At 41.8% G+C, this 13,060-nt stretch overlaps 1 protein-coding gene across 4 annotated transcripts in view; it reads left to right on the top strand.

Annotated features, from left to right (window-relative positions):
- KDM7A (lysine demethylase 7A) overlaps window positions 1–13,060 on the top strand; it is a 49,353-nt gene that overhangs the window by 23,955 nt on the left and 12,338 nt on the right. For 3 of the 4 annotated variants that reach the window (XM_028745617.2, XM_028745615.2, XM_028745618.2), the window contains 9 exons: window positions 1,340–1,526; window positions 2,466–2,628; window positions 4,209–4,296; window positions 4,939–5,045; window positions 6,926–7,017; window positions 7,178–7,267; window positions 7,762–7,971; window positions 9,598–9,722; window positions 12,642–12,814. In XM_028745617.2, the coding sequence (XP_028601450.2) occupies window positions 1,340–1,526; window positions 2,466–2,628; window positions 4,209–4,296; window positions 4,939–5,045; window positions 6,926–7,017; window positions 7,178–7,267; window positions 7,762–7,971; window positions 9,598–9,722; window positions 12,642–12,814 (1,235 nt within the window). The remainder of the gene's footprint in view (window positions 1–1,339; window positions 1,527–2,465; window positions 2,629–4,208; window positions 4,297–4,938; window positions 5,046–6,925; window positions 7,018–7,177; window positions 7,268–7,761; window positions 7,972–9,597; window positions 9,723–12,641; window positions 12,815–13,060) is intronic. The other variant, XM_028745616.2, reaches the window with a different exon arrangement.

The following is a 13,060-nucleotide window of genomic DNA, read 5'->3' as shown; positions in this document are numbered from 1 at the left end:
GGATAGAACTTTTTTAATGTATGCTACAGCAGCAGCAAGAATACTCATCGCAAAGCATTGGAAGACACAAGACCTACCCACTCTGGAAGAATGGCAGATGCAAGTAATCGACTATATGGAAATGGCAGAAATGACTGGCAGAATCTGAGATCAGGGAGAAGAGTTGGTGGAAGAAGATTGGAGCAAATTTAAAATTTATTTACAGAAACATTGTAAAATGTATGAATGTTAATGACATTGAAATGAAATGAAGGGCTTCTAGTAACAAGATATATTGTAAGATTGGATTGATAACAGATAAAAATTTGAAATTATAATTTGGGAGGAAAAATAATTAAGGATAAAGTAATAGGATATGAATTTGCTGAACCAATTTTCAAAAAGGGATACAAAAAAGGGAGGCGTGAGGAAGTCAGGAAAATAAGTTAATCAAAGATGAGAAATTAAAAGAGAGGGATTTGACTTTTTCTTTTTTTGTGTGCTTATTTGTTTTTTCTGTTTTCTTCTTTTTCCCCCGTTAGGTTAAATGTTTGTATTTTTGTATTGTGTAATTTTGCATTGTTGTGTTTTATATTTTTCTTGTGTTTTTCTTGTTCTCTGTTTGTTATTTTTGGAATTTCTTTATTGTTAAAATTCAATAAAATACTATCTAAAGGCTTGCTCTAATTAAGTAGAAAAATCATTCTTGGAGGCTGGCATTTGGCAATATGGAGATTGGCAAATGAAAGTAAATATATTTGGCCTGCTTCTCATGTCATATTCAGCCATACTTTACAACCATTGTTGAATGTAAACTAGCAGCATAAAGGTCCACCTTGCTTAAAATTCCCCAGGGTCCTACTGCTTTTGCTATGCTGCAGGTGAAGCAAGCCCAAGTCTGGCTTCTTGTGTCATCCAAACCTGCAGTTTGGAGGAAATGAGCAATGGGTTTAGTTGACATAACAAGTAAGATTTGGGCAATGGTAGCAGTGCATTGGGAACTTTTGAACAGTGTGCAGTAGCATGCAATCATTCACATTAAGCCACAGTTTGTTTTATCTTGTGGTTTAATGTGATGTGTGAAGTAGGTCACAGTAATTTGATTATGATACCTTTGTCTAAAACTTAGCAGGAATTACCCTAAAATAACTTTGTTTGAAGGAATGAATGAGTGCCATTTGATCTGTTAAGGGTAGCATCTGAGAATATGCAAAATATTAATTAATTAACCGCCACTGCCACTTTTGACTTCTGTAGAGCTACTGTACTTAATTGGTGCAGATAAAAACATCGTAGACACTGTGCACCTTCACTAAAATTCATTCACTGTACTATTATTGTATGTGTTTCTTCTTTTAAGGATGTCTGAATTAGTGGAAGTCCCTGAAATCGCCAGAAAACTTTCTTGGGTTGAAAACTACTGGCCAGATGATTCAGTCTTTCCTAAGCCTTTTGTTCAGAAGTACTGCTTAATGGGAGTTCAAGATAGCTACACAGATTTCCATATTGATTTTGGGGGAACTTCTGTCTGGTATCATGTTCTCTGGGTAAGAAAACACTGCTGATTTCTAAATATAGAATGTACAGTATTCATAATGGGTTTTTAAAAAAATAATCTTTAAGGGTTCTTGCATGCACCAGCCTGGTTCCAACATAACACTAAACCAAACTACAGCTTAGCCCAAATGAGGAAATGTGAGATGAGATTGTGTCTGCTTTGCTCCTTCCCAGTCATTTTGCTGCTTTAATGCACTAAGTTGTGGTTTGGCTTAATGTTGTGTGCAATCTTTCCAGTCAAAAGTGAGCTGTAACCAAGGTTTGTCCTGTGTCTTACAGTTTGTCTGGAAGAGCTAAACCATGAGCCCAGGTTTGGACAACACACTAAGCCAAACCACAGTTTTATATAGCACAATGCAGCAGCACAATGATTGGGTGGGTAGGAGCTAAATGGCTCATGTTTGCTCATTATTATTATTAATTGAATTTACATATTGCCCTATACCTGAAGGTCTTAGGGTGGTTATGAATGACACTGTTGAAACTGTTAGTTCAATTAAGGTTTTAAGTTTAACCACACCGGGCATTTTGTGACTATCGGCCTGAGAGTTTTAAAATTGTTATTCTGAACACTAATGGGTGTGATAGCTGGAAAAGCTAATAAAAACTGATCTCTTCCAACTTCATGCCATTGTCTGTTTTGCTATGCCCAGAACATTATTTCTAGGCCTATCACGTTCAGTTGGGAAAGAACCTAAGCATTTTCATTCCTATACCCCATTCCCAACTTACCAAACCTGATGCACTCAAAATGATGTTGGGCTACAATAGGGTTGATTGGAGTTGCCGTCCAACAACATCTTGGGGCCACCAGTTTGGGAAAGCCTGCTTGATCCCATCATCTTCTACCTCTCCTTAATTGCTACTATCACAGTTTTATTGTGTATCAGAGACAAATTTAACCTCATTCAATATTTTTTTATGTATAGGGTGAAAAGATATTCTACTTGATCAAACCTACTGATGAAAATTTGGCAATCTACGAATCTTGGAGTTCATCTGTCACCCAGAGTGAAGTGTATTTTGGAGATAAAGTTGACAAGTGTTACAAGTGTGTAGTGAAGCAAGGACATACTTTATTTGTTCCCACAGGTAAAATGCTTTCCTCAAGGAATAATCATGCTCATATCTGTTGAGTTTGGTGGCTGGTGTTCAGAGGACTCTTTAAAATTCAATTTTAAAAAATGTGCTAATGTGTTTAGCAATTATGACTCAATTTAGGATAAGGAAGTTGAGAAATTATTAAAAGTTCCCACTCAGAGGCTGCCTGCTGTGTCTGAAAGATTCGCTGTTCTGGACTTGTCTCCATCCAGTCAGCCTCTGCTAGGGTGCCTGAATAGGTGTGGCTGAAACATTAAATCTCTCATGACACAGTGAAACAACTTGTCCTTAGAATTGTTAAGAGTGTCTGCATGAATCGCTGCTCTGGGATTTCTCCTTCAAGTGAGGATGCCTGTTCAGATCAGTGACTCACACAGACATACAAGGTCTAGACTCCTCTGAGTGTGAGTAACTTCTTTTTTTCTCACACTCGAGTCTACTTTGAATGTAAAAGTAAAGGGTTTCTAAGATTTTTAACTAGGAAGCTAAGTATGCCTTAGGTAGTTCTATTTGAAAAGCAACATTTTAAAGCAAAATAATTTAACGTGCAGTGTGTTACGGCAACGACTATGTAACCCTAGTCAACAAAATAAAAGATATCTCTGATACTGGGATTTAGCAAATCCTTTGGGAGAGATCAGTGTGAAATAGTCACCAAGAATATCTCACTATGTCTTTTTCAAACTTGCCTTATTGATGCCAGTACCATGAGGTCACTTATGGTCATGCTTGACTTGTGACAATTCTTTTAGTATGTAAGGTCACATTTATGAGGGATTTATAGGTTGCTACAGACACCACCTTGAAGTGTGCCTGAAAAACTGCCAAACACAGTGCAGATCTTATTACTGGTAAAATGTCCTTCCTAATGTGAAAGAGGGAACCACATTCTTCAGCCAAGAGCTCAGCACAGATGGTATTGTAGAAGTCTAGTCATGGTGTTATGAGAACATAATGGACTCCAGGGCTCCAGAGAAAAAAAAATCCAGAGAAGCAATGACCATCCCTCCACTTCTGTGCTGTCTTTTAGAATTTCTGACTGCATTAACTGACCTATTTTGAGCATATATATTGGATATTATCTTCCATGTACCACTTAATGATTACACATGAGGCAGTTTTTAAACACTGTGCAAGAAACTAACACAAGAAAAATAATAAATTGCAATTATACGAGGAGGTTTCTGATACTAGGGTTAAACTCTTTAGACAGTGTTTCCATTCAGTGTGCCATAGACTTCTGTTTCAAGATTGAATTAGATAAAATAAACACTTTCGACTTTTATCCTGGTACTTCAGTTTGTTCCCAGCTGGAGCTGGAAGAGGCTTGGATTTTGGGATTCTCCATTTTCACACACTTTCTTCACCAAACTGCTACACTTAAGACAGTTTAATAGGATGTGGATGTCTTTCACCCAGTGTGATTAGTGATGCCAATATTGTTATAAAATATTATCTTGGATGTCTTCAAAGTATCAGTCCTATCCTGGGTTTTGTTGAAGTCCAAAATGTAGGGCATGCGAAATATTTTGTAGCAGGGATACTCAGGTTCTACTTACCTGTCATTTCAGGTTGGATTCATGCTGTGCTCACTTCTCAGGACTGTATGGCTTTTGGAGGAAACTTTTTGCACAACCTCAATATTGGCATGCAGCTCAGGTTTGTATTGGAGCTTTCTCTTTTTATTATGTATCTTCTCCCATAAGCTTGAAAATATTTTTGTCATTCAGTTGATACATAATTGATTAAATGAGATTAAATGGCACAAGACACTAATAAAAGAGACAATGCTGCTATTCTGCCAGGGGTGGACTGAATATTGCAAGAATTATTTCCAGATAGAAATGAATAGTTTGTTCTGTTCTACTTGACTTTGAAATTAAACAAGATAACATGGAAGATTACATCAGAACAAACTGAAATTTGGCAAGCAAAACTCAGGAACTGGAAAATAAATTCTAATTCCTGCATTACTTGAGAGTAAACTTTTTGTTCTAAGCATACCAGAATGACATAAGTTGCTTGAATTCTGTCTGTTTAAAGTTGGGTTTATATATTAGTATTATGAAGTCCAACATCGCAGCTCAATATGCAACAGAGCTTCAAAAGAGATAAGTCCAGAGCTTAGAAAAGTTCTGCCCAATTTTGTCAAGTTTGATCTTACTACTCTTGAGTATAAATCTTGATGTATCTTGTTTGTCATGGACTGCTTCATTTTGCTGCACACCATATAATTTAGGTGAACACAGTTAACAGTGATCAATATTCACACAAAATAATCCTTCTAAATTGTTTATTTAGGTGTTATGAAATGGAGAAAAGGCTAAAAACCCCAGATCTTTTCAAATTCCCTTTCTTTGAAGCCATCTGTTGGTTTGTGGCCAAAAACTTACTGGAAACTTTGAAAGGTAACTCATTTCATGTTTTAAGAAGAACGTGAGGCTAGACTTTTTTCTACCATTTGCGGGAAGACCCATGTCTAATGTACACCAGTCAAACAAGACATAAGTTACTCATAGTTTATAACTGGAAAATGTAAGTGTAGCTACTTTGTTCAGTTTTGATATGACAGAAGCTTTATTGATTAAAAGCATTTGTAGTAAACGATACACATATGATTCATGTGCAGCGGAGTACAAAGGCTTTGACAAAGAAGGCATATGAACCTTTTTCTTTAGAGTGTTCTATGTATCAGCTGCAATTATTTATGTGGAAGTGAAAATATATTTGTTTCAGGGCCACATTCATTCACAGCCCTCTAAAGTTACAGTTGTCACCTCACTCAAATTATTAACTTGTACGCTGCTTCCCTTAGTCTCTATTAGTCAGTACTCTATACACCTCCATTTAGGTTCTCTGCCAGTCTCCCCCAAAATAGCTTTTTTCTTAGTAATAAGACTCACATTTATAAAGTAAATGTAGTTCAAATAGCTGAACTGGGAACTAATAGAAGTTCAAGAAACTGAGGAAAGCAACTGAAGCTGACAAGTAACTAGACTGTTAGCCAACTGCACAACAGGAGGCTGAACAGAAAGCTTAAAAATTCCACCTTTAACCCCAAAACTGTTCTGATAATATGATGTGGGAATGACATGCTTTTGTGAGTATGCACATGTATAAGAAATGTCCATGGCCACCACCTTAGCACTGAACCCAGGCAGCCAAGTCTTTTTTAATCTGATTTAAAAATCATTTCACTTAGCCACCACCCTGTCAAGGGTGCTTCTACCCAAAGGAATGCACACAGCAGAGAGTTCACTCTATATTGTCAAAGATAACACAGTTGCTTCTATGGCTCCTGATACCTACACACACCAGTCTAGTGTCTAGGCAGCTACTCCCAGGTTCACTCTATATGGAGCAGTTGCAGCAACTGGTGATCACTCCCCCCCTCCACCATTTTATGTATGATAGGCTGTTTGCCCATAACCAGAGACTACACCTGCATAGAAGCTTCCTCTGCTCGTTGCACTTCATTCTTCTGCTGGTTCTGGGAGACAGTGGTGCAGGAGAGGGTGGGGAGACACCCTGCCCTTCACTTGCCTGGCCTGCCTCTTCCTCCAACTCTCAAACTGCCTCTCCCTCTGATTCTTGTTTCCTGGCTGGTACAGGAGCTTTGGTGCTTCTCATTGGCTTTCCTTTGGAAGCTAAAGGGCTGCCCCTAAGTCTAAAGAAAGCTTAGTGAACATGCACCTCAGTAGGTTTCTAGTTTTACTTCATGCTCTCCCCTGCTGATAAGAAAGTTTGGAAAGTTACTTTCTACTGAGGCTGAGACTGACTAAAGTCCATGAGATTTTTTCATGTGTAGCTTGGTTACTGAATCCCATAGATCCATTTGCTCTGAAGATCCATTGGCATGTGGCTTGGCAAACCACTGTTTGGTTTATGTGGGGCAATCCTGTAAAAACGGGGGTGTGGGGAAATTCTCCTTTGGGGCAGGGGTTGGCCATGATGGCTTTCAACCCCTTTTCTTTCCTAGAAGTTAATGAATTAAACGATTCATTTACATTACAAAACGATTACTGTAGGAATGTACAGTTGTGTGGCTTGCTGTAACTGCTAATTAATGACCATACATATTGTAGTAATTTATAAAAGTTTGTTTTTAAAAAGAGGCTCTTTTTGAACTTTGTAAGTGTTGATGCTATAAACCCACAGTTTACTCTTCATTGTAGTTTTGAATGCATGAGTAACTTTTTACAGGTTTAAAGGTTGAGAGAGATGTAAATTTAAATACTCATTTGACATTTATATTAATCTAATGTGCAGTGTTTGTCTTTATTTCCAGAACTGAAAGAGGATGGTTTTTACCCTCAAACTTTCTTAGTACAAGGAGTGAAAGCTTTACTTACTGCTTTAAAGTTATGGATGAAAAAAGATGTAAGTTGAAATGTGTAGTCATAATTTTTAGTGGGTTTTCTTTCTTTAAAAGAAAAGCCTTTAAAATGCAATACAGCTTCATAAAAATTCTGTATATAAATATGCTGCTGATTTGTATTTGGGGGAACTTAACTGCTTATTTTCCTGTTTTACTTAACAGCTGGTAACAGAACATGCCTTTGAAATTCCAGACAATATAAGGCCTGGACAGCTAATTAAAGAACTATCTAAAGTGATTCGTTCTGTAGAGGTAAGAATAAAATACATTGAATATGATTGCAAAATTTGGATAATCGCATATGATTACTTTCAGCTTTTGGAGATGCTCTCCTTTAGTTGTGCTCCTCTCTTCAAAAATAACTGCTCGTTTGCTGAAATAATCACTTCCAAACTTTTATTACTCATGGTTGGCAAACTGTTTAGGTGCTTATGATTATAAGATACTATGGTCCTATCTTAGAATTCAAAGTTTAAGTAATCGCATTATGGGGGAATTATAAAGGCAGTTTAGAGTGAATAATGAAATTTGAATTAAATCTTTAGCTGGAGCATAACATTCTCTTTCTCTTACATTTCAGTAGTGGACAGAGTCCCTTAGGGAGCTGTTGTAATAGACAATACAGGAAGAGGATGGAATAATCTTGTTGAAAGTCTTATACTGCTACTTGAAAGTGAAACCTTTCACTTTAAGTTGTGTGGAATTGTCAATATAGGCTGCTCTAAATAACTTTCTTTTATTTAAAGGAGGAGAACAGCAAACCAGTTAAAACTCAGGGAATTATTGGTGTGTGCCAAGTTTCGCGTTCATCAAATGAATCAGCCTCCACCCATCATTCCAGACGAAAAGCAAGGAAGCTACGGGACCATGCCATCAAAACTCCATCTAATTTGGACATCTTGGAGCTCCACACAAGAGAAGTTCTTAAAAGACTAGAGATGTCCCCGTGGGAAGAGGCAAGTACAGAATTGCATATTGGAGCAAAGTAAAGCACAACTAGAACATTTAATGTGCAGGGCAGATGGCACACGTAAAAATGGGAAGTTGTTGCATTTTTTTAAAAAAGACTTTGGGAGGTATAATCATATCATCACTGGCTAATGTTCAATGAAAATATTATTCTCACTTTTCCACATCATTGAATACCACTGGTTTGGTGAGGAAATAGAGTTGTTGCACTACCCAGGCACATATATATATTGTACTGGACACCACAGGTAGGGAGGAGCGACCTCAAAATGCACTTTCCATTTTGGGTGTATGTGAATAGATGAATTTTGAATTAGCAAATATAGATGTAGTGTGGCAATAAACGTATACAGTATGGCTACAGTAAAAGAATGCTAAGCCTGGAATCAGACCTTTCAAATACTTCTCCATTTTACCCAAAGAGATCCAGGACAGACCATATTTTGGAAGTTGCCTCTACATACTCTCCTGTCATCTAAAAAGTATTTGGTACCAGAGCGGTTTTAAGAAGAAAAATTAGAAGGGTTTTGCGGTAATGGTGGTCTTTCCCACTGGTATCACTTTTCCTTTAAAACATCTCATCCAAATCCCCGATTACCTCCCATTTCTGGAACCTTAAGTATATTATTCTGCTTGTTCCCAGTGTATAGTTTGTGGGATAGGTTTTTATAGGTGAGGATACATTAATTGCAATTTATCCCTCCAGGTGCCCACGTTTGTGGGTTGAACAGTGTTTTAAAATCCTACGCCTAGCAGCAAAATTAAAAGCATAGGTGTTAGGTTGTAAAACCTTGTTTTGAACACGTCCGGCTATGAAGTAAGCTGTCTCCCCTTTCTTAACCCACTTAGAAAAGAATCAAGCAACAGACTGGAAAGTAAGCTTAAAAATATAATTTACTTACTTGATAATCATGCATTGGTACACAGCAAAAGCAGAAGTAAAAACTATGCAGGCAAAATACTTAATATTTACAGTATAACCTGCTTCAGGCATGTGCTGAAGCTGGAGGAAGCAGAGACATGTCTGCATCCATTGCTGGTCAGAAAGAGAGAGAGAGAGAGGAAATACTAAGTGTTCCTTCCTGGTCAGGAGAGAAGGGAAAATGACATCATACAGAGTCCTCTCTACCAGTTATATTTCTATGTCTGAGTATCTTCTTGTTAGCAATACAGCTCTGTGGACTTAATAATATATGTGCTGATACGTTGTAAAAATTCATCTGTAAAGTTACTATGGCAGTCTTGTGTCTTAAATTATTTCTCAGAGGAAGTACCATCCATCCATACTTGCAAAGTAGAATAGTTTAGACATGTTAATAGTGAATATGTGCACTAAGCACCAACAGTCCAGAGAAGGGGAGAGAATTGAGTGTTGTGCAGGAGGAAGGAGTTGCTGCAACTTGGGCCATGTGCGTGACAGACAATTGTACACATGAAACAGGCTTCTCTCTCTGCTGTAATGGCTATTAATAATGCAGGATTTCTTCGTTTGCTGGCTGTCAGTGTTTTAAGTGTGGCTTGGCAGTGCACCACCACTGATGTGGATTACAAAGAGAAATAGCTTATTAAAGTACCATTAACCGTAGGTGAAATCTTTTGTCCCCTTGCTTTAGGACACGGCAAATGGTAAACTGAATGGAAGGTTTAACAAGCCTCTTCAGCCATCTTCTACTGTTCCTGAATGGAGAACGAAGGACAATGATTTACGGCTTTTGCTGTCAAATGGAAGAATAATTAGGTATAAAAACATCAGCATGTAGCTTGCTACATGTAGTTTACTTTAGGCAATTTTGAAAATCCAGCTTGTAGTTAATTGACAGATCTGGGCTGAAAAAGGGATACAGCAAGAAACATCTGTAACCAAACATAGGAATTAAATGTTTGGAGGAACAAAGGGCCACATTTTGCAGGACTGTCTCCAACTTGAGGCAGTTCTGGATAGAGTGCTGCCATAATGGACTTACCTTGTGTGGTGGGGCAGCAGCATTTGAAACCCTGCCAGACGGCTCTTATGTCACCTCCACCTTAATTTCTCCTAGTGCCCTCAGGAAGCACCATTTGTGGCATTGTGAGCAAATATAAATGTAGACTAGGTCCAGCTAACTTGCGCTGCTGGAGCTCTGACTCAGAAAAACTTCAAGCACCACTGAGCTCCAGTCCTGCTAATATAGATGATTTTAAACCTGGTGTCAGGTCTGGAGTCAGATGCAGGTCAGCATGAAGAAGCAGTCTCAGCTGTCAGTGAAGTTAACTCTTTATTCAAAGAAAAGGCATACAACTCAACAACACTTACCAGCTGGTTTTGCCCCCATAGAGCAGTTGCCAGGACTGAAGGTCCCTGCCTCCCTCGCCCTTCTGAGGTTCCCCTCCCCCAGATGTTTCCCAAGCAGTCTCAAGCTACATCTGCACAATTCTGGCCTCTGTTCCTCTCTCCTCGTTATTCAGCACATTCTTGGAGACGGGGTGGGTGGGGAGAGCAGGTCGCAGCAGGAGAAGAAGACTCCCTGGATTCTTCTGTACAGTGGTACCCCGCAAGACGAACGCCTCGCGAGACGAAAAACTCGCAAAACGAAAGGTTTTTTCGTTTTCGAGTTGCCTCGCAAGACGAATTTCCCTATGGGCTTGCTTCGCAAAACGAAGCTTGCCCCGGGGACAGCGGGTCTTCTCTTTTGAAGCAAGGGGCGGCGGGGAGATCGCTTCTCCCCACCGCCCCTTGCTTCAAAAGAGGTCTGCCCCCGGACCTCTTTTGAAGCAAGGGGCTGCGGGGAGATCGCTTCTCCCGGTGCTCCGAAGCGGGGTGGGGGGGGCGGGAACACCTGCCCCAGCCGCCGGGCTTCGTAGCGCTGCTGCAAAGCCGGGCGGGGGGGCGGGAACACTTGCCCCAGCCACCCCGCTTCGGAACGCTGCTCCGAAGCGGGGTGGGGGGGAGGGAACACCTGCCCCAGCCGCCGGGCTTCGTAGCGCTGCTGCGAAGCCGGGCGGGGGGCGGGAACACCTGCCCCAGCCACCCCGCTTCGGAACGCTGCTCCGAAGCGGGGTGGGGGGCGGGAACACCTGCCCCAGCCGCCGGGCTTCGTAGCGCTGCTGCGAAGCCGGGCGGGGGGCGGGAACACCTGCCCCAGCCACCCCGCTTCGGAACGCTGCTCCGAAGCGGGGTGGGGGGGGCGGGAACACCTGCCCCAGCCGCCGGGCTTTTTAGCGCTGCTGCGAAGCCGGGCGGGGGGCGGGAACACCTGCCCCAGCCACCCCGCTTCGGAACGCTGCTCCGAAGCGGGGGGGGGCGGGAACACCTGCCCCCGCCGCCGGGCTTCTTAGCGCTGCTGTGAAGCCGGGCGGGGGGCGGGAACACCTGCCCCAGCCACCCCGCTTCGGAACGCTGCTCCGAAGCGGGGTGGGGGGGCGGGAACACCTTCTGAAGGCGGGCGGGGGGTGAAAGTCTTTGTCCCCCCTGCCTGCCTTCCCAGGGGCTTTTAAATCGCCCCGGACAGCGGAGAAGTCCTCCGCTGTCCCAGGGCGATTTTAAAATGCCGCCCGCCAGCATTTTAAGATCGCCCGGACAGCGGAGAAGTCCTCCGCTGTCCCAGGGTTTTTTAAAATGCTGGGGGTGGGAAGAAAAGCCCTTGTCCCCCCCCCCCCCCAGCCTTCAGAAGAGGTCCGGGGACAGTCTGTCCCCGGACCTGGTCTGAAGGCGGTTTCCCTAGGAACGCATTAATTGATTTTCAATGCATTCCTATGGGAAACCGTGCATCGCAAGACGAAAAAACCGCAAGACGAAGAGACTTGCGGAACGAATTAATTTCGTCTTGCGAGGCACCACTGTAGTCTCTTGACCCTGCTCCTATGTTTCTGCCCTGCAGTCTGAACAGCTCCCTGTCACATGCTCTTCCTGCTCACTATACCCTGTTGACCCTTCAGCATTCAGTACTTCCTTCCATTCTTCTCCCTCTGACAGGTCAGAGGGTCTCATCACCAATCCCCTGGCTCTGAGCCTTTCTTCTCTGGGGTTTCTCTGCCGGGGGGGGGGGGGGTGTTCCCGGCTGGTTTTTCCCACCACTCTGCTTCGTCCAGCCAGTCTCTGACACCTGGGGTGGAGAACCTTTTTCAGACTAAGGGCATTACTCATTCATGGGGAAACATTCTGGAGACCATATGCCAGCGGCGGTCTGGGTCAAAGGCAAACGTGGGCAAAGCAATGGGTGTGACTCTTACATTTGTACAGTAGGATACATTCCACCAATGCAAAAGTCAGGTGTTTCTGTACCCCACATCTCTTCATCCCCCACATATCCCTCAGCAAGCAAGAGGCATTATCCTACTTCAGGAACACATTGAAGGATTGTTCAAAGCAGAGTGGTGGTAATGTGGCCTTTGGCGAAGGCATGACCTGCAGAGAGTCTTGAGGGCCAACTTGAGAGGCTTGGAAGGTCAAGTTTGGCTTCCTGGCCTGAGGTTTTCCACTCCTGTTTCAAATAATTGAAAATGATTTAAACCTTCTGTTAAAGAGAATAACAGCCAACAATTCTGCACAGACTTGGGAAAAATTCTTCAGTAGATGAGAAATGGTACTTTAAAAGTTCTAGGAAGCAGTGAAAATTGGCTATTACTTCTAAAAAGATGGGGCAAGGCCCCAATGGATCTTTTTTTGGTTTGGTAACAGGTTATTTTATTACAGAGATGAGAGGCAACCTTTCAGAGATCGAAGTCTTTACACCGCGGACAGTGAAGATGAGGATGAGAGAGCAGAGTCAGAGAAGGAAATAACAGTTAAGGCAGAAGAACAGATCTCCCAGGAAGCAGATGGCAGTGTAGATGCTCAGAAACCACTGAACAGTAAGTATGTTTTCCTTGAACTAGAAATCCAGGGCTATTGTATCTGTACCGTTCTTCATTGTTGCTTTGTACTGCTGATCAATGTGGCATCATTCATCAGGGTAGTTAAGCTTCCACTGACAATCGCTGCATTTAGACATAATGATAAATCATGTCTTCGCACTATGCGATTGAGCCTTACTCTGCTCAGACTTGTGTGCTGTCCCGATTTTCTCCTTTTCTTGCATGACTGGAAGGAGGATTATG

The sequence above is a fragment of the Podarcis muralis genome, chromosome 10 (genome assembly GCF_964188315.1).
Source record: "Podarcis muralis chromosome 10, rPodMur119.hap1.1, whole genome shotgun sequence".
Taxonomy (NCBI): Eukaryota; Metazoa; Chordata; class Lepidosauria; order Squamata; family Lacertidae; genus Podarcis; species Podarcis muralis.
Note: the sequence above shows the minus strand (reverse complement) of the source record. Positions and strands in the feature narration are given on the sequence as shown.